This window comes from Lucilia cuprina, chromosome 6 (assembly GCF_022045245.1).
Source record: "Lucilia cuprina isolate Lc7/37 chromosome 6, ASM2204524v1, whole genome shotgun sequence".
In the NCBI taxonomy this organism is placed as follows: domain Eukaryota; kingdom Metazoa; phylum Arthropoda; class Insecta; order Diptera; family Calliphoridae; genus Lucilia; species Lucilia cuprina.
The window spans coordinates 40,706,414-40,731,620 of record NC_060954.1 but is presented as its reverse complement, the minus strand read 5'-3'; the positions used below and the strand labels follow the sequence as shown (position 1 = coordinate 40,731,620).

The following is a 25,207-nucleotide window of genomic DNA, read 5'->3' as shown; positions in this document are numbered from 1 at the left end:
TTCAATCCTTTTAATGGCTTTCAAACAAAATTAAAAATAGACAAACGTATTTTTAGCATGTTCTCTTTATTTTATGAGTTTGATATATTTTTATAAAAGTTTTACGCTTACATAACTAAAACTTAAACAATAATTAAGTAAATTATAAGCTGGGCTTTTGTAACTTAACTTAAAAAATACATTTCTAGAAAAATATAAAATCAAATTAATACAATTTTTTTCAAAACTAATTAAAAAAATATTGATAAATTAAATTATATTTACAACATAGTATAGAAACATTAATTTACTTAAAATTAAATGAAAAAAATAAAACTAAATGCTAAAGGATTTCATTTTTAAAATTTTAGTTTAGATATTTTTTAATTGGAAATCATAATACTATAATATTTATTACGGGCGTATAAATATATTTTAAGGTTATGTTTTAATATTATTTAAATATTAATTAATTATAATTGTAATAATAATAATTATATTTAGAATCAACCACATATAAAATACACAAAAAATTATAAACAATCACAGGAAATGCAGCAAGGTGTTTTTAATTTTTTTTTTCTTAAAATTTTTAATTATATATATATTTTTTTTTTTTAATTTTCCATAACTACACACTACAAAATTTGTCAATTTTACTTAATTTTTTTTTTAAAAATAAGTAAAAACTTGTTTGTTTTTTTAATAAATTAATTTATAGCCTTTAAGGGAGCAAGAGGAAGGATGTTGTGAATGCGTGAAATGGATTGCAGAGGTTTTTGTTTTAAATTGTAGATTTTTAGTTTTATTTATTTTTTTTATATCGGCTTCGAGTCGAACTTCTTTAAGCACCGATATTTAAGTAACCAGCCTTATTTTTGTTAAATTAAACTTAAATTATATTTAAATATTAATGAAAAGGGCGATATGTATTGTCTACACCATTTACATGTGAAAAAAATTTCAAAATCTGTTTAAAATCTTTTTGTATTCGGCTAGATCAAATCCTATATATCCACCATCAAAACTTGTGATCCCAATTTAAATTGTATTTGAAATGCCGGCTATATAGAGAGAGTTATTGACTTTGGATCAAACTTTTCCATTTCCATTATTTTCTTATTTACTACATAATGCCAAATTATATCAACATATACATATCGATGTGACCCTTCAATAGGGACCCAGGGTTAGTAATGGATTAGGCTCAGCAAAATTGCAAAATGATTATTCTCTTCAAATCAAATCTCTTTTGTTATGAAATTCTCTAAAAAAAAGCCGTGATACACGGTTGTCAGATCTTACAATGTTGTCAGTAAAATGTTTAGAAACAATCGCCTGAACTTACAAATTTTCCTTTGGAAACATTGTCAGAAAAGACATTACTGACAATATTGGAAGACAAAATTTGTAAGTTTACACTGTTATTGGACATTTTCTACACATTTGACTGCCAACGTTTTAAGATCTAACAACCGTGTATATATAGCATTAGAAGGGTTATATGGGAGCCAGGATCATTTATAAAACGATTCTCAAAAATCTTTGTCAAACGGGCCCGTAGTAAGTAATGGATCAAGCTCTTTTGTTGAATCTTATCTTAATACAACTATTGGACCATAAACGCATTCCCTATAAGACGGTTTATATTGAGAGCTAAGATCAATTATGAACGTGCCCGTAATAGGTAATGGGTTCAAGCTCTCTTCTTAGATACTTTTGTTGAATTTTATCTTAATATAACAATTGAACGATAAACTCATTTCCTATAAGACGGGTTATATGGGAAGCTAAGATCAATTATGGACTGATCTTAAAAAAACGTTGTTGAACGTTTTTGGTTCTTTTAGAACTTATCGTAATTCCTAGGCTCGATGTAATCGAGGGCCTATATTGCTCTTTTTTAGTACCAAACAAAGTGCAATCCAACTCCTCTCGTTTGGTGCCGATAGTAAGCACAATAAAGAGACTTCAGATCGATCTTCATCTTTGATGGTGGATATAAGAATAATTGATGCATCCAATATCGATCAAATGTAACTTTAACATTTGCGTAAATTTTAACTGAAGAATTTTGATTTCAAAACAATAAACTAAAATCCATAATAATTTATAAAATTATTATAAAAATCTGTATAGAATAAGAAATAATTAAAAAATGGCGTCAATCAAGTTACAAGATTACCTTTAAAACATAAATCAGATTAAGAATATGTAAATGGGATGATTTTTTATGGAATGAAAATACAATATGTAAAATGTATGTGTGTGTGAGAGTGTCTGTGTGCTTTTCTAATCTAAAGTGACTAAATTTATCTTACTGAGATATGTTGTGTCTGGAATAATTTCTATTTTCATATAAAATTGAAATAGAATTTTTTAAATATTAAATGTTGCAGCTCTCTGTAGTTGTTGTTGCTGTTGATGCAACAGATGCAGTTGTCTTTGCTCCTGTTGCAATTTATGAGCAATATGTTGCAAGAGTTTAACATCATTAAGTTGCTGTTGTTGTTCATTTGTAGTTTCTGGAGTTGATGTCACTGCATCATTATCTTCATCATTAACTCTGACATGATGATGATGACGACGATGATGATGATGATGATTATGTCTATCGTGTTTATGTTTGTGTTGGCCTTCTGTAACTTCTTCATTTGCCTGTTGTTTTTGCTGTTCCAGTTCCTCGATTTGTTCTCTAATCTGTTGTAATTTCAAGTGTCTCTTATGTTGAAAATGTTCTCGGTGTAGTTGTTGCTGCATTTCCTTTTCCTCATTTATTGATGCTGTATTGTCATTGGGATCCAAGTGATTGTCAGCGGTAGGTGCTAAATATGTGGTCGATTCGGCATCGTGTAATTCATGGGTCATATTAAAGACTTGACGTCTAAGATTAGCATACATTCCTTCTTCGTCCTTACTGTGTTTCTGATTGATGGGCGCAAATGAGGCGTAACCAATCATTTTGACATCTATTCTTGGGTACCTGTAAAAAGAAATTAAGATTTTTGTTTTTTAATTATTTGGTTTAAAAAGTAGACTAAAATGGTATAGTCAATTGTAAAATACCCAAAATCATTATAATATCATTTCGGAAGGTCACGGATTCGGAAGACAGATCTATAAATTTAGAATCAGGTATTGTCTATAGTCATGTTATGAGTATAGTGTCTACAGACTAGATTATTGACTAGACTATAGACTAGACTATAGATTAGACTATAGACTAGACTATAGACTGGACTATAGACTAGACTATAGACTAGACTATAGACTAGACTATAGACTAGACTATAGACTAGACTATAGACTAGACTATAGACTAGACTATAGACTAGACTATAGACTAGACTATAGACTAGACTATAGACTAGACTATAGACTAGACTATAGACTAGACTATAGACTAGACTATAGACTAGACTATAGACTAGACTATCAGACTATTGATTATACTGTAGTAGAGACTAATCGTGACTTTAGTCCTCAATTTAATATTGTGATTTGATTCATGCTTACTGTTATACGAAAAACAAATTTATAGAAATGTAGTGCCTACATTTAGGCTTTAAATAAATTACCTATAAAAAGCCGTTTCTACATTGATGTTAAAATAAACGGAAACACTGATAAATTAATATATTGCTTACCTTGGCACTTCGTGCGTTGCAAATGAAGGCATAGACGTGTCCGGTCGGTAATAATTCCATGGGATTGCAATATCTGTAAAATAATTTAAAAAAAACAATTTGTTAATTTAAATTGTGTAAGTAAAGTAAATAAATAGCAAAACAAATGAATTTAAAAAGCCTTTTTTCATATAAACAAGACATTAAAACACAACATTGATTTAAGCGCTTAACAGCCAAAGCTGAGTTTTTTTTTGTTTTAATAGATTAGTTAATTGTAAAAGCAAAACAAAAATATATATAAAAAACAAGAATTAATATGTTAAAAACATTTTGTAAGCTAAATAAAAACATGCTCTAGAGCTTTTAATTAAAAAATATATAAAACATTCAATTAAACTTAAAAAAATAATTATTTTTTTCTATTTAAGTAAATTTATTGATTGCGTTAGTTGATTACTTAGACAAACTTTATTTCCTGATAATTTCTTACCATTTCGATATTTAACCTTTATGTTAGAGTTAAAATTTTAAAATAAATATAAATAAGTCCTCTGTAGGACCTTGCTGTTCCATATGGAACTCAACTCAAAAATTAATAAAAAAAGCTTAAACATTTCTTTCACACCGTCACATTTAGTTATATTCCAAAAATAGAGATAAACTGTGGGAAATCTCCTAAAATATGATCATTTTTTAAAAATAACTTTTTTTTGCCGAAATATGAGATTTTTAATCTAAAACCAGACCTATTAAATAGTAACAAGATACAATATAGTTTCCCACCAATTATCAACATAAAAAAAATTTCTACAAAATTATGAAAAAAACCAAAAGTTCAACAATTTTTTTCAGGGCCATATGAGTAAAATACAAATTTACAGACAAAATATGAGCAGAAGTAACAAAAAAAAAAAACTCAACAGAAATTTGAAACTTTCTTTTATGAATTAAAAATACAATAAATAAAGTCACGTTTTCCAAGAAAATTTATTGTTAAAGTTTTCGACAATATTTGTTTACTTTTTGATTAAAGTAAATATTTTTGTAAATAAATACACATTATCCACTGTCTGCGATTTTATTTTTTTTGCTAATTTCAGCAAAATTTTAACAAATTTTTCAAGAATTTTTTAAATATTTGTTTAAACATTTTATTGGTAAAAGATGTGTAAAATGTCATCATTTAGTTACGATAGATTGCGCAATAAATCGAAATGGAAAAACGCAAATTGTATTCAAATTTCAAGTTTGAGTATTTTAAAAGCGACTTAATATATATTGGTAATTCTGAAAATTATGCAGTATTAATTTTTCATTGAAATTACGCAGTTTAGAGAAATTTTTTTATATTTTTTTCTTGAAATATGTTTTAAAAAATGACAACTGCACTTGATTTTGTGTTTTAAATAATGTAAAAGTTTGTTTATGAATAAATACGCAATTAATATATTTGAAAAGATATTTGATTTCAAAACTTATTTTGATACAAGCTGATTAGGGCAAGGGGGATCATGGGCCATAGGGGCACTTCTGTCAATGCGAATAACTTGAAAATCTAATAATCGATTTTATCACACTATCAAATGTTGTTTTTTGTTATACTTATAAATAGTGAACCATAAGACATGGGGTTTTAACTAAACCTCAAAACTGCCCCTGGGGCACATTTGCCAAATATATGTAATGCTTGTGATGTAGAACAAAATTTGGTAAAAAAAAAAATAAACTATAAATATCTTGTTTATTGTACTCTGTGTGATAAGTTAAAGTATAAAACAGCAAAACATCTTTTTATTTTTGTAATTTTTATGTTATTTTACTAATGACAAATCTACCCCATCTCCTTGGCGTATTTACCTCATGGATGGGGCGGTATTGCCGTTTTTGGTCAATGCGTAAAAGTTTAAACAATATCTAACATCTAAGTATCCGAACAAAGAAAAAAACTAAAGAATATGTATTGTGGTTTTAATTTGAGGCCGGCTCAAAAAACAGTGGTGTATGGTCCCCCTTCTACCCTATATTAAATCGAAGGTTTTAAACATTACAACATTTCAAATGGACCAATATTTATTCTCGAGTAAAGAAACTCAATCTGTATGGGGGCTGGTGTCAAATGAGGCCCCATCATTACAGAAATCTGTAGCGTCATTTAAAGTTTTATAAAACTAAGTTTTGCTGACTTTTGTTGACATAATAGAATATTTAACTTAATTATGAACTCAAAGGCCCTATTTGGGGAGTACGGCTAAATAGTAGGCCAATTTCAACTATTTTCAATAGCATTCGTCACTGGACCAAAAAAAGTATGTGATAAATTTCATCAAATTACTTTGAAATTTGCGACCTGTAGCGTGCACACAAGTCAGAAAGTGATTCTAAGCCGATTGATATACTTTAAGGTTGGTGTTGGACCAATTTTTTTGGGTGTTGGGGTTTAAAAAATCCTATGTGAACTTAAAACTCTTTACCAAATTTTATGAGAATCGGTTCATATTTGACTCTACCCCCTTATAAGGTCCCCTTCAGAAATGCAAGTACAGCGATGAAATTCGACATAAACAAGTATGTTATGAGCTAAAATCTCTCCACAAATTTTTATAAGGATCGGTCAATAATTAACCCCCATATAAGGTCCCATTCGGAAAATGACTTTACGCTCATTATTAACCTTAAAAGACGATTAGGAGTAGTTTTGTATGAACAAAATCTTTCTACCAAATGTTTTGACGATCGGTCATTAATTGACCCTACCCGATCGGTCATTAATTGACCCTACCGTTTCCATCATCCTCCCAAAATTCTTTAATGAAGTAAAATTGTAGTTATCTGTATTATCAGATGGCATAAACAAGTTGTGAAAAGATAGATTAGGGTTTATATATCCATATGTCTATACCGTTATATTGGTCCACATACATCCGTTACCATTATATTGGTCCACATACATCCACCTTAAGGTATATAAATCGGCTCAGAGTCACTTTCTGAAATCTGACACAATACATCTCATTTGGTTCAGGAGCGGACGCTATAGAAATCGGTCCAATAATTCTTCTCGACCCAATACAACATCTAAATCCAACTAAAAGTATATCAATCGGCTAAGTATAACTTTCAGACTCGTTTATACTATATCCGTCTGTTCGTTCGACTTTGTGTCCATGTAAACCTTGTACACAATCTACAGGTTCCTTATTTGGTCCCGAATGCATATAAAATAGCTTCATTATTTCACCTAGACACCATACAACTAGATCCCTAAATAGAGCTTTATATAATTAAGGAAACTGTTGTAGTTTGTCTAAAAAATAATTGGAAAACTAAGTTTTCTATGACCCTTTTCTGTAATAGTCGGGTCACATTTGGCCCCCATATAATGCTGCCTTCAGAAACTAGTAACGGGATATAAAAATCGGCTGAATATGATCGCTTGAAAATATTTATACTTAAAGTCGAAAACATTTCCGATTTAGATTTGCGTAATATTATAAAAATCTGAGCAATCGTTCAGGAATTCAATTAAAAATCTGCTGTAGATATCATGCGTTGAAATTGCCGGACAGACAGACATCTCAGATATGTGTGGTTCCAATATTTTTGATCATTATAAACAACTCCGCACTGTAATATATTAGGGTATGATAGACAGAAAACTATGAGCTTTTAAGACTTAGATCATCCTATAATCTAATAAGGATCAAAAATATATAATTTTGTGGATTTTGTAATTATATTTTAATTTATTATAAATGGAATGAATGATCATTTTTTGGTTTCGAGTTCCAAGAAATACTAACAACGGTTAAAATATCATTATTATCACGCGAAATTGTTGGGATTTAAAACCAACTTATTGAAAAATTTGCAAAATTCTACTTAAGAAACTCCTCAATAATATCCTGTTTGTAAATCAATAAAAATGAATTAATAAAGATCCCTCATCTTCTTTTAAACGAATATTAGTTACGCATGGCAAACAACACACATACCTGCCTGGTTGCAATTTGGTGGCTTAAAGAACAAGCCTGGCTTCAAGGGCTGCTCTTCCTCATCATGAACTTCAATCATTAGCCAGCCTACAAGAACAGGAGAACGATTTTGTTGTGTTTGTTGCAATTGCTTGGCAGTCTCTTCCCAAATATAAATGGCACGTTTGATGTCAATTTCCACCCAACCGGTTTGCGAAACATTCATCATGACAGTGTTGCAAATACGCTTCTTGCGTTCTATAAAACGAAATCAAAAATAGCAGCAAGCAAGCAAGCAGCAGAGAATGAGGGCGAGAGTGATAGAGATAGGTAAAGAGAGAGAGAGAAAACGAAAAAAAAGCAATTAAGCAAAATTAAAATTATCGTTCTTGTGGCCCTAAGTAATATTTACCATACACACCACGTTTGTTACGACGCATTTGCTGGACAATTGAAACCGTAACACGTATTTGAGCATCCATATTTGGTTCAGCACATCTCTTTAGCTTGGTAGTTTCTTCACCTTCTCCTTCTTCATCGGCATTTTGTGAGGACTCTTTCTTTTGATTGTTATTGTTATTTTTTTGATCATTGGTATTATTGGGATTAAGTTTATACAATCTCAAAATGGCCGAATCCAAATTCAAATCTTTTCTCTGCTCAAATAGAGTTTGAGAGAATTGTATGGTGATATTATTGTCTTGCAGCCAAGAAGAATCGGTGGCTTCCGAGTTACAAATCGGATAGGCTGCCATTTCATGTAGAGGATGTTGTTCCTGATTCTCTTCGGAATTGACATTTTGTATGGCATTGCTTATGCGATTTCTAATGTCGTTTATGCTGAAATTATAAAGTAAAATAAAGTTTGTTTGTTATATTTTTGGTTAAACTGTTTTTAGGTTTATAAGTAATTCAACTTGTTATTTTATTGTTTTGAGTCATTGACATTGTGTTATTTATTTTGTCCAAAAAAGAAGCAATGCCCAGACATACATAAGTACATATTTCAAGGGTTTTTTGATTATTTAAGCACAATTTTCGTTTTGTCAATACATATAAGGTTTGAACAAAAGTTCAATGAAAATTCATTCAATAATTTATGAAATTTTTTTTTTGTAATTAAAGAAAATTTAAAGATTTTTACACATTCTTTACAAATTAATCTATCTTCGATTTATCAAAAAAAAAAAAAAAAAAAACTCAATCTCAAAAGTAACCAAATTATTTATTCCCCAACAGCCACAAAAATTACATTTGTGCATATTAAGATAAACTACCATTTAGGCAGCAGACAGGAAACATGATTAAATGTAACCATGTGTAGTAGCAGTAGCAATAGTAGCCAACAACACTAACAAAACAAGATTAAACCACTAATCAACAGCCGCCAATACTGCAACAGACACAGCAACAAACAACAGTCGACAGACAGCTATAGTCTGTCTGTCTGTCGACTGTTGTGAATAATAAAGTAAGAAAAAGCCAAACGAACAACCAAACGAAAAGTCATGTAAATATGTAATGGGTATGCGCATGATCAGAGGGCTCGTCTAGGCCACAGGCACCAGACAGTTAATAGCTATTGCTGTGCTACCGTCTGCTATTCACCAGCATATTGTCGATAATAATGATGCTGAGGTATATGATGATAATGACATGTAGTAAACTTAACAGTTTTTAGTTTGTCCTTATACATTTGTTTTGTGTCTGGAAAAGTGTCTGGTCTGCTTTTTTGTTGTTGCTGTTGTACTCTATTCTTGTCTGTAGAATGTCTGGGTGCATATGTAAAAAAAGTTGTTTTTTGTCGTTTTTTTTTGTTTCAATTAATTGCAGCTTGCAAAGGTTGTTGCATGTTCCACAAAAAAAGTGCAAGCTTTTATGCATGTGAATCTAGATGTCTATGACTTGGTGTCGATAGACGGACAGGCGATTGGAGCGACCGAAAGTGCACAAAATAAGTAAGTTAGGGTACAAGATATTGTTGCAGATATTGTTAATTGCAATTGTTTTACGTTAGAACTAACTAACTAACTAACTACCTAATTAACTAACTAACTAACTAACTAACTAACTAACTAACTAACTAACTAACTAACTAACTAACTAACTAACTAACTAACTAACTAACTAACTAACTAACTAACTAACTAACTAACTAACTACCTAATTAACTAACTAACTAACTAACTAACTAACTAACTACCTAACAACCTAACTAACTAACTAACTAACTAACTAACTAACTAACTAACTAAATTACTTACTTACTTACTAATTAACTAACTAACTAACTAACTAACTAACTAACTAACTAACTTACTTACTAACTAACTGACTAACTAACTAACTAACTAACTAACTAACTAACTAACTAACTAACTAAATAACTAACTAACTAACTAACTAACTAACTAACTAACTAACTAACTAACTAACTAACTAACTAACTAACTAACTAACTAACTAACTAACTAACTAACTAACTAATTAATTAGTTCGACTTCTCATTTCTGATGCTATTACGGACTTGGACCTACATTTCCTACAGATTTCCCCAGTCCGACTTCTCATTTTCGATGCTATTAAGGACTTAGACCTAAATTTTCTGAAGATTTTAGCAATTGCAACACAAATTTTCATCACGGAACAATTCCGTTTTCACATATTTGACTGATCGTGATTTAGGAAAAGTTATCGCTATTAACTGGGTGTATTCTATAATATTGGCCTGAGGAACCAGTAAACAGATGATAATCGATTTTTTGACGATCGTGTCCCTTAAGGGCTCTTAACACGATCATACTTTATATTTTTTGTGTGAACACAATTGGTATAAAACAATAATAACGTTCCTTTGCTCCTTTGTGTTAACTTAAAAATCTCTGCTCTAATGGAACTCACTGAAGTGAGATTTACGATTCGTTTGCTTCATTACCTATTGCGTTTAAACGAGAACGCATAAATTCTCTTCTTTACTACATTTTGTTTGATCGTGTGAAGGGGACATTAGAGTATAACAAATTGCCAAAAATAAGACATAACAACAGCTAATATTGTATATAATTATTTCACAATTAAATCCTTTAAAAACGGTTTCATACTTGCAAATAACTTACAGTAGATTTAATAGTTTTCTTTTTTTATGCATTCCTTTATAAAACCCTGGGAATATTTGCTCAAGTCTAGTCTGCCTTTTTAATATTAAACGCATCTGTTTGTATGTTTACCTTTTGGCCTTTCTGCTCTTGTCAATGTCTAGATTGAAACAAATATTGTTCCAATTGTGGTTCTTGTTGTTGTTGTTGCTGTATTGTTTTTGTTTTTTTTTTCATTTTTTATTTTACAACTTTTTACTACAAGTTTTATTTCGGAAATACGAGAGAAATATTTAAAATTATTCATTGATGCAAAATGCATCATTCATCTTCCACTCATTTATTCATTCATTATAATGAGAAGTTTGTATATAAAAACAAAAATGTGAATGTAAGTATGTCTACTATAAATATATACTAGTAGAAATTTCTACGTTTATACGAGGGTTAGCTGTAAAATTGGGCTTTAAATTTTATTACAATATAAATAGTAATCGTTTTGAGAAGACAGCAGACACACAGACTGTAGTTTATTGGCTTTATCTACTAGGAGGATAAAGAGTCTGTTGACTAGTTTATTAATTAGTATATTGACAAATCTATTCACTAGTTGACTTGTCAATAGACTTATCAGTAGACTAGTCAAAGACTAAATAGAGTTGTCAATATTCCAGACAACAGACTAGTCTAGACTATTGAGTCAACTGTTGACTTATCTAGAGACTAGTCTACTGATTAGTCTATAGACTAGATTGTTGACTAGCTAATGATTAGTCTATTGACTATTCTGTTGGCTAGACTGTTGCTTAGTCTGTTGACTAGTTTGTTGACTAGACTGTTGCTTAATCTGTTGACTAGTTTGTTGACTAGTCCGTTGGATAGATTGCTGACTAAAATCAATTATTATTATATTGACTAGTCAACTTTTCTAAAGACTAGATTGTTGACTAGACAATGATTAGTCTATTGACTATTCTAGACTAGTCTATTGACTAATGCGTTGGCTAGACTGTTGACTAAAGTCTATTGAGTCAACTGTTGACTTATCTGGAGACTAGTCTTCTGATTAGTCAACAGACTACTCAATAGACTTGTCTATTGACTAATCCGTTGGCTAGACTGTTGACTTAAGTCTACTGTTGACTTATTTAGAGACTAGTTTACTGATGAGTCTATGGACTAGATTTTTGACTAGCCAATGATTAGTCTATTGACTATTCTGTTGGCTAGTCTGTTGACTATTTTGTTGATTAGTGTGTGTAATACCCTATAGATTAGTATGACCACCGGTATATTAACAGATTTGTTAACTAGTCTGTTATCTAGTCTGTAATATATGTTTTATTGACAAATCTGTTAACTTTTCTAGAGACTGGTTAGTCTGTGGAGTAGATTGTTGACTAGTCAATGATTAGTCTATTGACTTCTTTGTTGAATAGTCTGTTGACGAGTTTGTTGATTAGTGTGTTTAATATTCTATTGACTAGTATGATGACCGGGCTATTGACTAGTCTGACTAGTCTGCTATTAAGTTAGCTTAGCTTTCAAAGTTAATATGTAAAAGTGTATGAAAATTTAATAAATTGACTATTCTGTTAATTAGTCTGTTGACTAGTACGTGTACGTAAAATAGTGTTAATATTGAACGATTACAAGTTAAAGAACTTTTCAGTTCAACCTCTTATCTGTGATTTTACTAGTGTACAAATGTTTGTGTAATAGTAAACCTAAGTAAGTTAATGTGAATTTGTTTTTTTTTTGTTTTTATGCATTAGATGAGTCTGTAATGAAATGTTTGTTGCATTTTTGTTAAGTTTGTAAAATCCCCAGTAAATAATAATAATGAAGTAAAATAAGTTATGTGGTAAATGTGGTTTAAAGGCTACTTAGGTTAACTGTTTGTAATGAATAATACCGCACATACTTACATACGTATATACATGGTAAATAGTATTATTAAGACTGAATGACTGAAGGACGGACAGACGTTTATGCTTGTTTGTTGGTTTGTTTGGTTCGTTGGTTGATGGGTGGGCTTTGTTTAGTTGTTTTTGGTTTTGTCTCGACTCGAGAGAATGTTGAATGTTTAAATAGCAGAAATAGAGAAGTTTGCATAAAAATTAAAAAAAAAAAACAACAACACAACAGCAACAACAACAACAAACACAGTAGTAGCAACAGCCGGCTAGACAGTGTCTAGCCGCGTTTTGTATGCCAGAATAAAAAAAAAGAAACACAACAACAGAAACAAATAACAAAAACAATTTATTATGTGAACTACACCTTACAATTGCTATGTAGTAGATGTGTGTGTATGTGTTTGTTTGTGTTGTTTTATCGGTGTGAACGCACACAATCACAAACACTTACCAACAAATTGAGATGCAGTCACATTTATGTTCTTTTTTTATTTCTTCTTTACTTAGCTAGATGCAGACACAATAGAACCAACAAAATGCAACAGACCAGACCAGACACACTAGAGTCAGAGACTAAATACTGGCATAAAATTAGAAAAAAAAAACACAGCAAACTGAAACGACATATGACGCCTCCAACACCGCCACCAACGTCTGACATTTCAAACAAAAAACGTTTAAATATGAAACTAAATCTGAACATAAAATAAACAAATGCAAAAAAAATGAGACACTTTTATGTCTAAAGATCACATCATTAGAAATATATGTTTAAGGCAATCATAAATGGTGACATAGAAAATTATTTATTTATTGAGTCCAGTTTTTTTTCGTTAAGATTTATAAGAATTTGTTTAAATAGCGAGGGTAGTTAAAGAATTAAGTGTAAAAAGGTTGAAGTTTACACTAGTCCATGGTTTATGCAGTATGCTAGTCTATAGACTAGTCAATAAATTACTCCATAGTCTTTGAAATAATCAATGGACTCGCCTAAAGACTAGTCAACAAATTACTATAAACTAGTTCAAAGACTAGGCATTAACTGGTTCAAATACTAGGTAATAAACTTGTTCAAAGACTAGTCCAATACTATTCCAAAGACTAGTCCAAAGCTAGTTAATAAACTAGTACATCATCTACTCAATATACTAGTTCAAAGAATAATTAATAATCTAGTGTAACGAATATTTAAATAACTCGTCTAAGCACTAGTAATAAACTGTGTAAAGACTAGTCAAAAAACTAGTCTAAAAACTGGTCAATAACTAAGTACAGAGTCTATTCATTATACTAGTCCAACGGCTAGACAATAAAGTGATCCAAATACTAGACAATCAACTACTACAAAGACTAGTCGTAAAACTAGTCCAAAGACTAGTAAAAAAACTAGTTCAATTACTTGTCAATAAACTAGTCTAAATAATAGTCAATAAACTAGACTAAAGAATAGCTAATAAACTTGTTTAAGTACTATTCAAGCTAGTTCAAAAACTAGTCTAAAGAATAGGCAAAAAACTTGTTCAAATACTAGTGAATAAACTAGTCAACGTCTAGTCAATAAAGTGATCCAAAGACTAGACAATCAACAGAGATTAGTCGTAAAACTAGTCCAAATACTAGTCAATAAACTAGTTTAAATACTTGTCAATTAACTAGTCTAAATAATAGTCAATAAACTTGTCTAAATAATAGCCAATAAACTAGTTCAAGTACAAGTCTAAACTATTTCAAAAACTAGTCCAAACAATAGTGAATAAAGTAGTCTAAATAATAGGCAATAAACTAGTCTAAAGAAAAATCAATAAACTAGTTCAAATACTAGTAATAAAGTAGTCCAGCGACTAGTCAATAAATTAATTCAAAGAATAGTTAATGAACTTGTCCAAGAATAGTCAGAAACTAGTGCAATGAATAGTCAATTAACTAGTCCAAGTCGATAACCAAGTGCAGATACTATTCAATAAACTAGTCCAATGACTCAACAATAAAGTAGTCCAATGACTAGTCAATTAATTAGTCCAATGACTAGTCAATAAATTAGTCCAAAGTCTAGTCAATAAATTATTCCAAAGAATAGTCAATAAACTAGTAATAAACCAGTCCACCGACTACTCAATAGACTAGTCCAAAAACTAGTCCAAGTTTATTAGTCCAAACACTAGAAGATAAACCAGTCCAAAGAATAGTCAATAAACTAGTCCAAAGGCTAGTCGATAAACATATTCAAAGTCTAGTCAATAAACTAGTCCAAATGCTAGTCAATAATCAAGTCCAAATTCTATTGAATAAACGAGTTTAACGACTCATCTTTAAAAAATTTCAAAAAATAGTCACTAAATTAGTCCAAAGACTAGTCAATAAATTAGTCCAAAGACTAGACTGTCAATAAACTAGTTAAATTACTAGTAATAAACTATCCCAAAGACTAGTCAATAATTTAATTCAAAGACAAGTCCAAAAACTAGTCAGACGACTAATCAATCATCTAGTCCAAAGACTAGTCAATATACTAGTCCATTGATGTGTCCACATACCATACAATAGGCTAGTAAATAGACCAATATATATTTACATATGTAGTAGTCTACAGATTTGTTCTAGACTAGTCGGTTGGGTAGTCTATAGAATTGTATATATACTGGTCTATTGACTAGTGTTTGGACTAGCCTTATGTATAGTCTGGGGATTAACTACTTTATGAATTAGTCTATTTACTAGTTCATAGAAACGTCAATAGAGTAATCCATAACCAGGACTATTTGAACCTAATCAACACACTAGTCTATTGAATAGTGTATAAACTCTTCCAAGGATTAGTCTTTGGGCAAATTTTTGGATTAATCTTAGAACTAGTTTATTGACTAATCTAGGAACTAGACTGTAGACTAGTGGAGACCTTATGAACAACTGCGGTATGTCGAAAATTAGTGAAACAAGTACAAAGGTATTGATTTTTCTAATGTTTAAGGGCCAATTTTTAAGTAAAGAATTAAGGATTAAATAGTTGTTTTTGAGTGCTTAGTTTAATTTTACACGTAATAGTTTATTAATAATGATCCTGTCATTCATTCTCTTAACCCACTAACAATGATAACAAATAATTTGATCGACTTGATCTACTTGTTTACTCAACGTAATAAATATAATTTTTCCTCTATGTAGACTCCATTTACTTAATCGACTATAACAAATGATCATTTAACCAAAAGATTGCGCGTGTTCATTTAATTCAAATAAATAGTTAAACAAAATGTTATTTGGATTAAAATTCTAATTTTATGTATTTTTGTTGTTGTTGCTGTTGGGAAATTTAAAATTTATATTAATGTCTGCATATTTGACTACTATATTTTATTTATTTTTTTTTTGTCTAGAAACTGCGCCAAAATAAAGTAAATAAATAAAATAATTTAAGTTGCGTATAAACTTTTCTATATAATAATAATAATTCTATTTTCATTCATTAAAATATTTTCAAATACAATTTGCATGTGACAGTGTAGTTGTCAGTCTTCATAGACAGTCAGAGAGTTGGTATTCATGTATATTTTTTGAAAAGAATTCACATATTTTTTAAATTTATTTCCAAGATTGTAGACAAGGTAGTAAGTCGGGAAGGAAGTGTTACAGAGATTAAGTTTAGAAAAGAAATAATAATTTCAAGATCATTATACAAATGTCGCAGACATTTTTTTTAAATTCATTCATCTACTTCTACTACCAGCACTGTCGTCTAGAGATTGACCGTTTTTTTGCGTTTCTTTTACTTCGATCATGCAAATTGTATTTATTTCTCATGTGTGTTTGTCTTTCTTTGGTTTGAAATTAAGTTTTAAGCTTGTAATGTACATAAGTATCTACCATTGCATGTCTACTTCTATGATCCATGTCTGTCTTCACTGTTTGTTTGTGTTGTCTGTCTGTCATGATCATTATACATTGGATATTGTGGCATGAATATTGTGGTTCCTTACAAGTGCGTCTGTCTGGGACGTCATTAATATGCTAACATGAGATCAATTAATTTGATAAAATTGCCAACATTGATCTGTTTTAACAGACTTAGCGCCCATTTAAAGTTTAGTTTAATAAATGCATAGAATTAATGTTTAAAGATTTATTTAATAGTTAATTGTTTAATTGTGGAAAAATCAATTAGTGGAATGTGAAATAAATACAGTTTAAAAAAAAAATTTGATTTTTTTAATAAATCGACTCTTATAAATAGACTATTTATTAGTATATAAACCAGTATATGAACTACATACGGACTAGTCAGTCGACTCTTATACGATCTAGTCTAATGACTAGTTGTTAGATTATAGCCTCTCGATTCTTAAGCATTAAGTCAGAGTTCTTTCAACTTGTCTTTAGACTAGTTTATTGAGAAGTCTGGTATATGGTCTATACTGGATTAAACTCTTGACATGCATGCGGACTAATATATGGATTAGTTTATTGAAAAGTTTATAATCTATGCAGTCTACAATCTTTGGACTAGTCTATATTCTTATCTAGTCTATGGTCTACTTTAATCTGTAGACCTGTATAAAGACTAGTCCAGTAGTCTTTATACAGGTCTATAGATTCTTCTACCGTTCAGTCTATGGTCTACTTTATTGACTAGTGTATAGACTAGTGTGTAGACTAGTCTACTGACAAGTCTTTTGACTAGCCTATGGACAAGTCTATAGACATTTCTGTGGACTGAAATATTGACTAGTCGTTGGACTAGTCTAATGACCATGTCTTGACATGTCTATTGACCAGTCTTTCGACTAGTTTAATGACTAGTCTTGAGTCTGGCCTATTGACTTATAGGGACTAGTCAATTAGACTGACTATTGACTAGTCGTTGGACTAGTCTAATGACCAGTCTTTTGACATGTCTATTGACCCGTCTTTTGACTAGTTTAATGACTAGTCTTGAGGCTAGTTTATTGACTTATACGGACTAGTCAATTAGATAGTTTATAATCTATGAAGTAAAATATTGATTAGTATTTTTACTAGTCTATTGAAATGTCTATAGTCTTTGGACTAGTCTATATTATAACCAATTGGCTAGTCTTTAGACTAGTCTATAGATTCTTATACGGACCAGTCTATGGTCTAGTTTATTGACTAGTCTATTGACAAGTCTTTTGATTAGTCTAACACGTTTATATGGACTAATATATTGACTAGACGTTGGACTAGTTGACTTATACGAACTATTTTATTGACTAGTCTATTGTCTAGTCTATTGACTAGTCTATTGACTATTCTATGGACTAGTCCATAATCTATAAACTAATTTATTGACTAGTATTTTGACTATTGATATATTCTATTGTGTATATTCTAGTCCATTGACTAGTCTTTAGACTGATTGGTTAGCATATGGACTAGTCTTTTGACTACTCCATTGACTTGTCTTTTAGCTAGTCTAATGAACTAGTCTTTTGACTAGTTTTTAGTCTATTGACTTACACGAACTAGTCTATTGACTAGTCTACTCACTAGTCTATTGTTTAGTCTATTAACAAGCCTATTGACTATTTATGGACTAGTCTATAATCTATGGACTAATTTACTAGTATTTTGAGTGGTTTATAGACTGATTGGTTAGTATATGGACTAGTCTTTTGACTAGTCTAGTTAATTTATTAGTCTATAAAAATCTGTGGACTAATATATAGATTAGCCTGTGGTCTAGTATATTAACTAGTCTATGCTCTATAATCTATGGACTAATATATTGCATAATATTTGGACTACTCTTTAGACTATAGTCTATTGAAAAGTCTATAGTCTTTGGACTAGTCTATATTCTAGTTCACTGACTAGTTTTAAGACTAGTCTATTGATTCTTATATGGACTAGTCTCTTGTCTAGTTGTTATTGGCTAGTGTATGGACTAGTCTATTGACAATTCTATTGACCAGTCAATGGACTAGTCTTTTCACAAATCTGTGAACTCTATTGTATTGTACATAGACCAGTCTATTGACAAGTATGTGAACTAGTCTCTTGACTAGTATAAGGAAAAAACCTAAAATGAATTTTACTCGATCAGACATATTTAAAAGAAACCTAATTATTTTTCACATGATAAAAGAAAAACAAAACTGTTGCCAAGGGAACTATTTATAGATGATTTTTTTTGTGGTTGATGTTGTTGTTCTTGTTGTTTTTTATGTGATGGCAAATAAAAATGACAATTTTATGCAAAATTCAATGCAACATTGTATACAAAACTATCTGTGATCAAATGACTGATAGACGACACTCTTTTTGTCATATATCATCGGTAAGTTTATACCAAAGTACGTAGACATAATTGTTTGGGTTTTTTTTTCTGTTTATTTCACAAGGAAAACAGCTATGAGCAGCTAATTAGTAAACATTTTTCTTATATTCTTAATAAAACAATTAATATACATTTTAGTGGTGCTTATTATATGATCAACACTGTATGTTTGATGAAAATGAAAAAAAAATTCATTATGTCTGGTCGTGAGTCTAAACAAAGTGTATAAATGTTTTTCTTAAACATGAGTCGTCTGTCAAAGATTCATGAAAAAAATAAAACACAAGAAGACATTGTCTGTTCGCATTTTTCCATTCAATAGTCTGTTCTGAATGCAAAAAATGTGAGTGAGTAAGTGTGTAGTTTGTGTTTAGTTCTGAAATGCATGCATCATGCAAAACTAATTTGTTATGTCAACAATTTCATACACAAGTTAACAAACAAACAGTTGCTGCTACCAACAAACTTTTATAGCTGTGACCAAATAAATATATGACTGACTGACTGACTAACTAACCTGCTGAATGAATGGCTGACTGACTAACTAAATGACTGTCTGGTTGGCCGACTGAATGAATGATCTGTTAAAGTCTTAAATGCCAGACTGGCTGACTGACATGTTTCTGATATTGTTTTTTGTTAATGTTCCAACTGTTTGTGATGTTATGTCTGGTTCAGTGTCTGACTGGCTCTGTTGGTTGTACAATGTTTATTTATTTCTTTCTTTCTTTGGCTGACTGCGTTGTCTTTTGACTGAAGGTGCCAGACAGTGAAATGTGTGGTTAATTTTTATATAAATAAGAAGTTTAATTGATCATCACGATACTCTCTTGTACATACATATGTACAAACACATACATATGTCTATCTGTTGGTGAATTTATTTACGTTTAATTATTTTATGTTTTACTTTTAAGTGCAAATTAATGTTGCATACAAATGGGGATATTTTCATTAATTAAATAAGTTTTGTTGTTAACTAACTATACATATATAATTTAAATAATTGTTGATTTTAATTAATGATACATATTTGAAATCTAAATTTAAAATTGTTGTAGTTTTTAGGAAAAATATTTTTTTATCAAAAGTTGGAAAACTATGAGACCTCGCTCTTAAATGGAAGATTGTGGTTAAGAGGGTCATTAGAGCAAACCCTTATGAAAAACTGTTGTTACACATATGGCTCTAAACTGAAAGATAAAGGAGTCTAAAGAACATTTTTTAAAGTTTTCGAATATTTTCTATAATTTCATAGAAAAATTTCAATAAAATTTGTCTTTTATAGAAAAATTTTTATAAAATTTCTCTTTTATAGAAAAATTTCTATAAAGTTTCTCTTTTATAGAAAAATTTCGATAAAATAGAAAATTTTCCAAAATTTACGGAAAATTTTTATTAAAAATTTTTCATAAATTTTCTCTTTTAAAGAAAATTTGCAATAAATTTTTACTTTTATAGAAAAATTTCTATAAAGTTTCTCTTTTATAGGAAAATTTCGATAAAATTCCTTTTTTTTTTTTAGAAAAGTTTTTATAAAGATACTTTTTTATAGAAAAATTTCGATAAGAGTTATCTTTTATTAAAAATTTTCCATAAATTTTCTCTTTTAAAGAAAATTTTCAATAAATGTTTACTTTTATAGAAAAATTTCCATAAAGTTTCTCTTTTATAGAAAAATTTCGATAAAATTTCTCTCTTTTAGAAATGTTTCTCTTTTATAAAAAATTTTCGATAAGTGTTATCTTTTATTAAAAATTTTCCATAAATTTTCTCTTTTAAAGAAAATTTTCAATAAATGTTCACTTTTATAGAAAAATTTCTATAAAGTTTCTCTTTTATAGAAACATTTCGATAAAATTTCTCTTTTTTTAGAAAAGTTTCTCTTTTATAGAAAAATTTCGATAAAATTTATCTTTTATTAAAAATTTTCCATAAATTTTCTCTTTTAAAGAAAATTTTCAAAAAATTTTTACTTTAATAGAAAAATTTCTATAAAGTTTCTCTATTATAGAAAAATTTTGATATATATGATCTTTTATAGAAAAATTTCGATAAAATTTTTCTTTTTTAGAAAAGTTTCTCTTTTATAGAAAAATTTCGATAAGTGTTATCTTTTATTAAAAATTTTCCATAAATTTTCTCTTTTAAAGAAAATTTTCAATAAATTTTAACTTTTAAAGAAAATTTTGAATAAATTTTTACTTTTATAGAAAATTTTCCATAAATATTCTCTTTTATAGCAAAAAATAATCATTCTTTATTTTATAGAAAATTTTCAATAAATTTTTTATTTTATAGAATTATCTCAAACCTAATGCAATTCTAAATAAAATAAACTTTAAAACATAAATATTTTTTCCTTGGAAACTTTAAAATAAAAACCGTCGTCTTTAAAACAGTCACACACTAACACAACGATTCGCAAATGGCCAGCAGGCATGCAAAATGTATGTTAAATGAAAGACATGTAAAGAGTATGACTACAAACGATTACGATTATAATTATTTTAACCAATTGACCAATAACTGCAGACAGCGTAACAGCAGCAAAAGTAACAACAACAAGTACGATAAAAGCGGCAGGCAGCAGTAAAAATTAACATTAACATTACACTACATACAAACATACATATATATGTGAGTACATCTATACGTATGTTTAATGTAATGTAAAGTGTGTAATTGTGTAAGTGATTTGTTTTGTTGTTGTTTTGTTTTTTTCCAAAGTAAAAAAAAAAAACATAAAATTTTTGCATAGCAACGACCTACAAAAAGTTCATTAACGGAGAGATACCTAGACATGTCCCAGACACTAGGCAGACAGTATTTTAAATGTATAAACACACACACATATTTACTTACTTTTGAATGTATGTTGGTTTGTCTATATAAATATAACGACAGAGAGAGAAAAGACAAAACAAAATAAACCAACAATTTAACAAAAAAACATACCAACCAAACATTGGTTAACACTAATACATATGAACATGTACTTGTTAGTGTGGAACAATTAGGTTCCATTGTACTTTTTTTCAAATCGTTTCAAAAGTACTATGGTATTGCTTTATAGAAATTGGTATTAGGGACCTATATTATTCTTTCACTTTGAATTAGTTTATCCTTAATATTAGATCGAAAAGGACAGTAGTTACTTTTGCATCCGAAAGGAATATCTTAAGTAAATATTTAAACAGAAATATTATTCATACGCCATGTAGTTCACTTTCTTTTTCGATTTGTTTAAAATTGTTTGCCTTTTTAGAGTAGAAGCAAGCCTATTCCATGAACTAGACTTTTCGAAAGTCTCTGGATTTGTCTATAGACTTATTGATGAGTGCATGGACTAGTCTTTTAGTGTATTAGCTAATCTATGAAAGGACTAGTCTATTAACATGTCTGGTCTGATCTATAGCATAGAATAGGGTATGGCCCAGAATACAGAATACGATCTTGTCTAGATGCAATAGAGTCTGGTTTAGAATATGCTCAGGTTCAGAGTATAGAATATAATCTGGTCCTTTGTATAGAATATGTTTAAGAGTTTAGAATGTGATCTGGTTCAGAATCCAGATTATGCTCTGGATCAGTGTATAGATTATGGTCTGAATTATAAATATGAACAGGTCCAGAGTGTTGACTATAGTCTGGTCTAGAGTATAGTCTGTTTGGTCTAGAGTATCGTCTAAAGTCTGGTTCAAAGTTTAGTCTATAATTTCGTCCAGAGTACAAAATATAATCTTGTCCAGTGTATAGATAATAGTCTGGTTCAGTGTGTAGACTACAAACTGGTCTAGAGTAAATGCTATAGTCTGGTCTAGAGTACAGTCTAAAGTTTGGTCCAGAGTATAGTCTGGTCCAGAGTATAGACTGTAAATTGGTCTAATGTAAAGGCTATAGTCTGGTCTAGAGTACAACCTATAGTTTGGCCCAGAGTATAGTCTGGTCCAGAGTATAGACTATATTCTGGTTCAAAGTGTAGTCTGGTCCAAAGTAAAGGCTATAGTCTGGTCTAGAGTACAACCTATAGTTTGGTTCAGAGTATAGTCTGGTCTAGAGTATAGACTATAGTCTGGTTCAGAGTTTAGACTGTAATCTGGTCTAGAGTAAAGGCTATAGTCTGGTCTAGAATACAACCTATAGTTTGGTCCAGAGTATAGTCTGCTTCAGGGTCTGTTCAAGAGTATAAATTATAGTCTGGTCCAGAGTATAGACTATAGTCTAGCTCAGAGTGTAGACTGTAATCTAATCTAGAGTATAGGCTATACTCTGGTCTAGAGTTCAACCTGTCTCTGGTCTGGTCCAGAATATAGACTATAGTCTGATCTATAGTATAATCTATAGTCTGATCCAGAGTATAAACTGTAGTCTGGTCCAGAGTCCAGTCTAGTTCAGAGTATATACTACAATCTAGTCCAAAGTTCACATAATAGACTCTAGTTTAGTCTAGAGTTAAGACTAATGTCTGGCCCAAGTACCGACTACAATTTGGTTTACAACATAGACTATAATTTAGTCTAGACAAAATTTAGACTTTGGTTTGTTCGAAAGCATAAACTGAATAAATACTATATATAGACAATGTATAGACCAGAAACTATTATAGACTATTTCTGGCTATTCTGGTACAATTTGAAATTTTCCTTTTTATTTTCCATCTCACACACAAACATTTAAATCTGCATGAGTATATGCACCATGTGAATGTAATTTCATTCATAATTGTTTTAAAAATACATATAGACATTTAAAATAACAACAGCAACAACAACTAAACGTCATTAGTTATTATGGTATTGACAGACATCGACATTAAATAAACGAGAAATAGACTTAAAGACGTCAGACATTTAATGTTAATAATAGACATTTTAATGAAATGTCTGTTCACGATTTGTAGGTATTTGTGTAAGAATGTGTGTATGTGTGTGTGTGTGTGTGTGCATTGATAGCAATGCAATTATAAAGTTATTTTTAATATACATATGTAATGTCTAGGTCCATTTTTTGGTCTGTTAACTTTTATAGTTGTAAATAAATTGAAAACAGATAAGTTGTTGTTTTTTTTCTTTTTAATTGTAAAATAAAGTTCAGTGTAGTAATAACAGTATATATAGAGAATTCAGTATTTATACCCATCATATACGTATGTATCTTATTTAGACCATTTACAGATATCAGATATCTTTTGATATTTATTATTATATGTTACGATTTGTAGGTTCTAATTTGTGTTAAATTTTACCACAGTTGCAGCATAATTACATATGGTTACCAGGCTCCTTGGAGAACGAGGACTGAATTAAAAATATACTATGGGATGGTCCAAACGAATTGAACACGAGAAGCCCGCGCAGAATGAAGTAAATCCATGGTAAGTACGATGATAAATATTTTTTAATAAAGTATTAACATCATACAACAATACAATGCTACGACACCAATTGTGATGTCGTATAACCGATCGAACTTGACCAATTAAAATTTTCTTAACAGCTTTTGTTTGTTGCTGTTATTGAGTGTAAATTTAATTTTTCTATTGAAATTGTTTGACCAAAATCAATTGTTTTTTTTCAATTTTTTCATTGCTAATGTATTATTTTTTTTTGCCATATTCTTATTTATTTAAGAATGATTTCGTATCAAGGCTGTTTTCTTTTGAGATTTTTTGTATATACAATTTAAATAAGGTTAAATACCTTGATGTTAATACTTTTAAACACAAACATTTCAATTGCATTTGCCGGAGGAAAATGTTGTGTATAAAGCTTTGCAAATATTTTCCCAGTTTTTTTTTCATTTCTTTTTAGACAGACAAAGAGAAAAAAGTTAATTAATGTTAGCAATTTATATAAAATATTTATTATTACACAAGTGTTTATATACAATATAAAATATTTATTATTACACAAGTGTTTATATACAATTTAAATGTTTAAGTTTGAGGTGTTATTTAAATTTTTATATTGTTTAACATTTTTTGGCACATAGTTTTTTGCACGTGTTTGTTTGGCGCCCGCTAACAATCAATAAATTGTTTAATAATTAGCGGATTTTTTGCTTATATGAGAATTTAGTTTTACTAAGTGAATGTGTTATATATTTGGCTATGTCCAACGTCGAAATATGTGTCCTAAATTTAAAGGGTATTTGGACCTTCAACTTTTTGTTACAATACTGACCAATATATCGCTATAACAGCTAGATGTATATAGATGTATAGATAGATGTATAGATAGATAGATAGATAGATAGATAGATAGATAGATAGATAGATAGATAGATAGATAGATAGATAGATAGATAGATAGATAGATAG

The 25,207-nt window shown here is 29.7% G+C and overlaps 1 protein-coding gene across 2 annotated transcripts in view; it reads right to left on the bottom strand.

Annotated features, from left to right (window-relative positions):
* Window positions 1-896: 896 nt before the first annotated feature.
* LOC111675975 (protein anachronism) overlaps window positions 897-25,207 on the bottom strand; it is a 26,351-nt gene continuing 2,040 nt past the window's right edge. Inside the window, exons 2-5 of one of the 2 annotated variants that reach the window (XM_046954934.1) lie at window positions 7,992-8,419; window positions 7,601-7,837; window positions 3,627-3,699; window positions 897-2,962 (exon numbers count right to left, since the gene is read on the bottom strand). In XM_046954934.1, the coding sequence (XP_046810890.1) occupies window positions 2,359-2,962; window positions 3,627-3,699; window positions 7,601-7,837; window positions 7,992-8,419 (1,342 nt within the window). In that variant the 3' untranslated portion in view covers window positions 897-2,358. The remainder of the gene's footprint in view (window positions 2,963-3,626; window positions 3,700-7,600; window positions 7,838-7,991; window positions 8,420-25,207) is intronic. The other variant, XM_046954935.1, reaches the window with a different exon arrangement.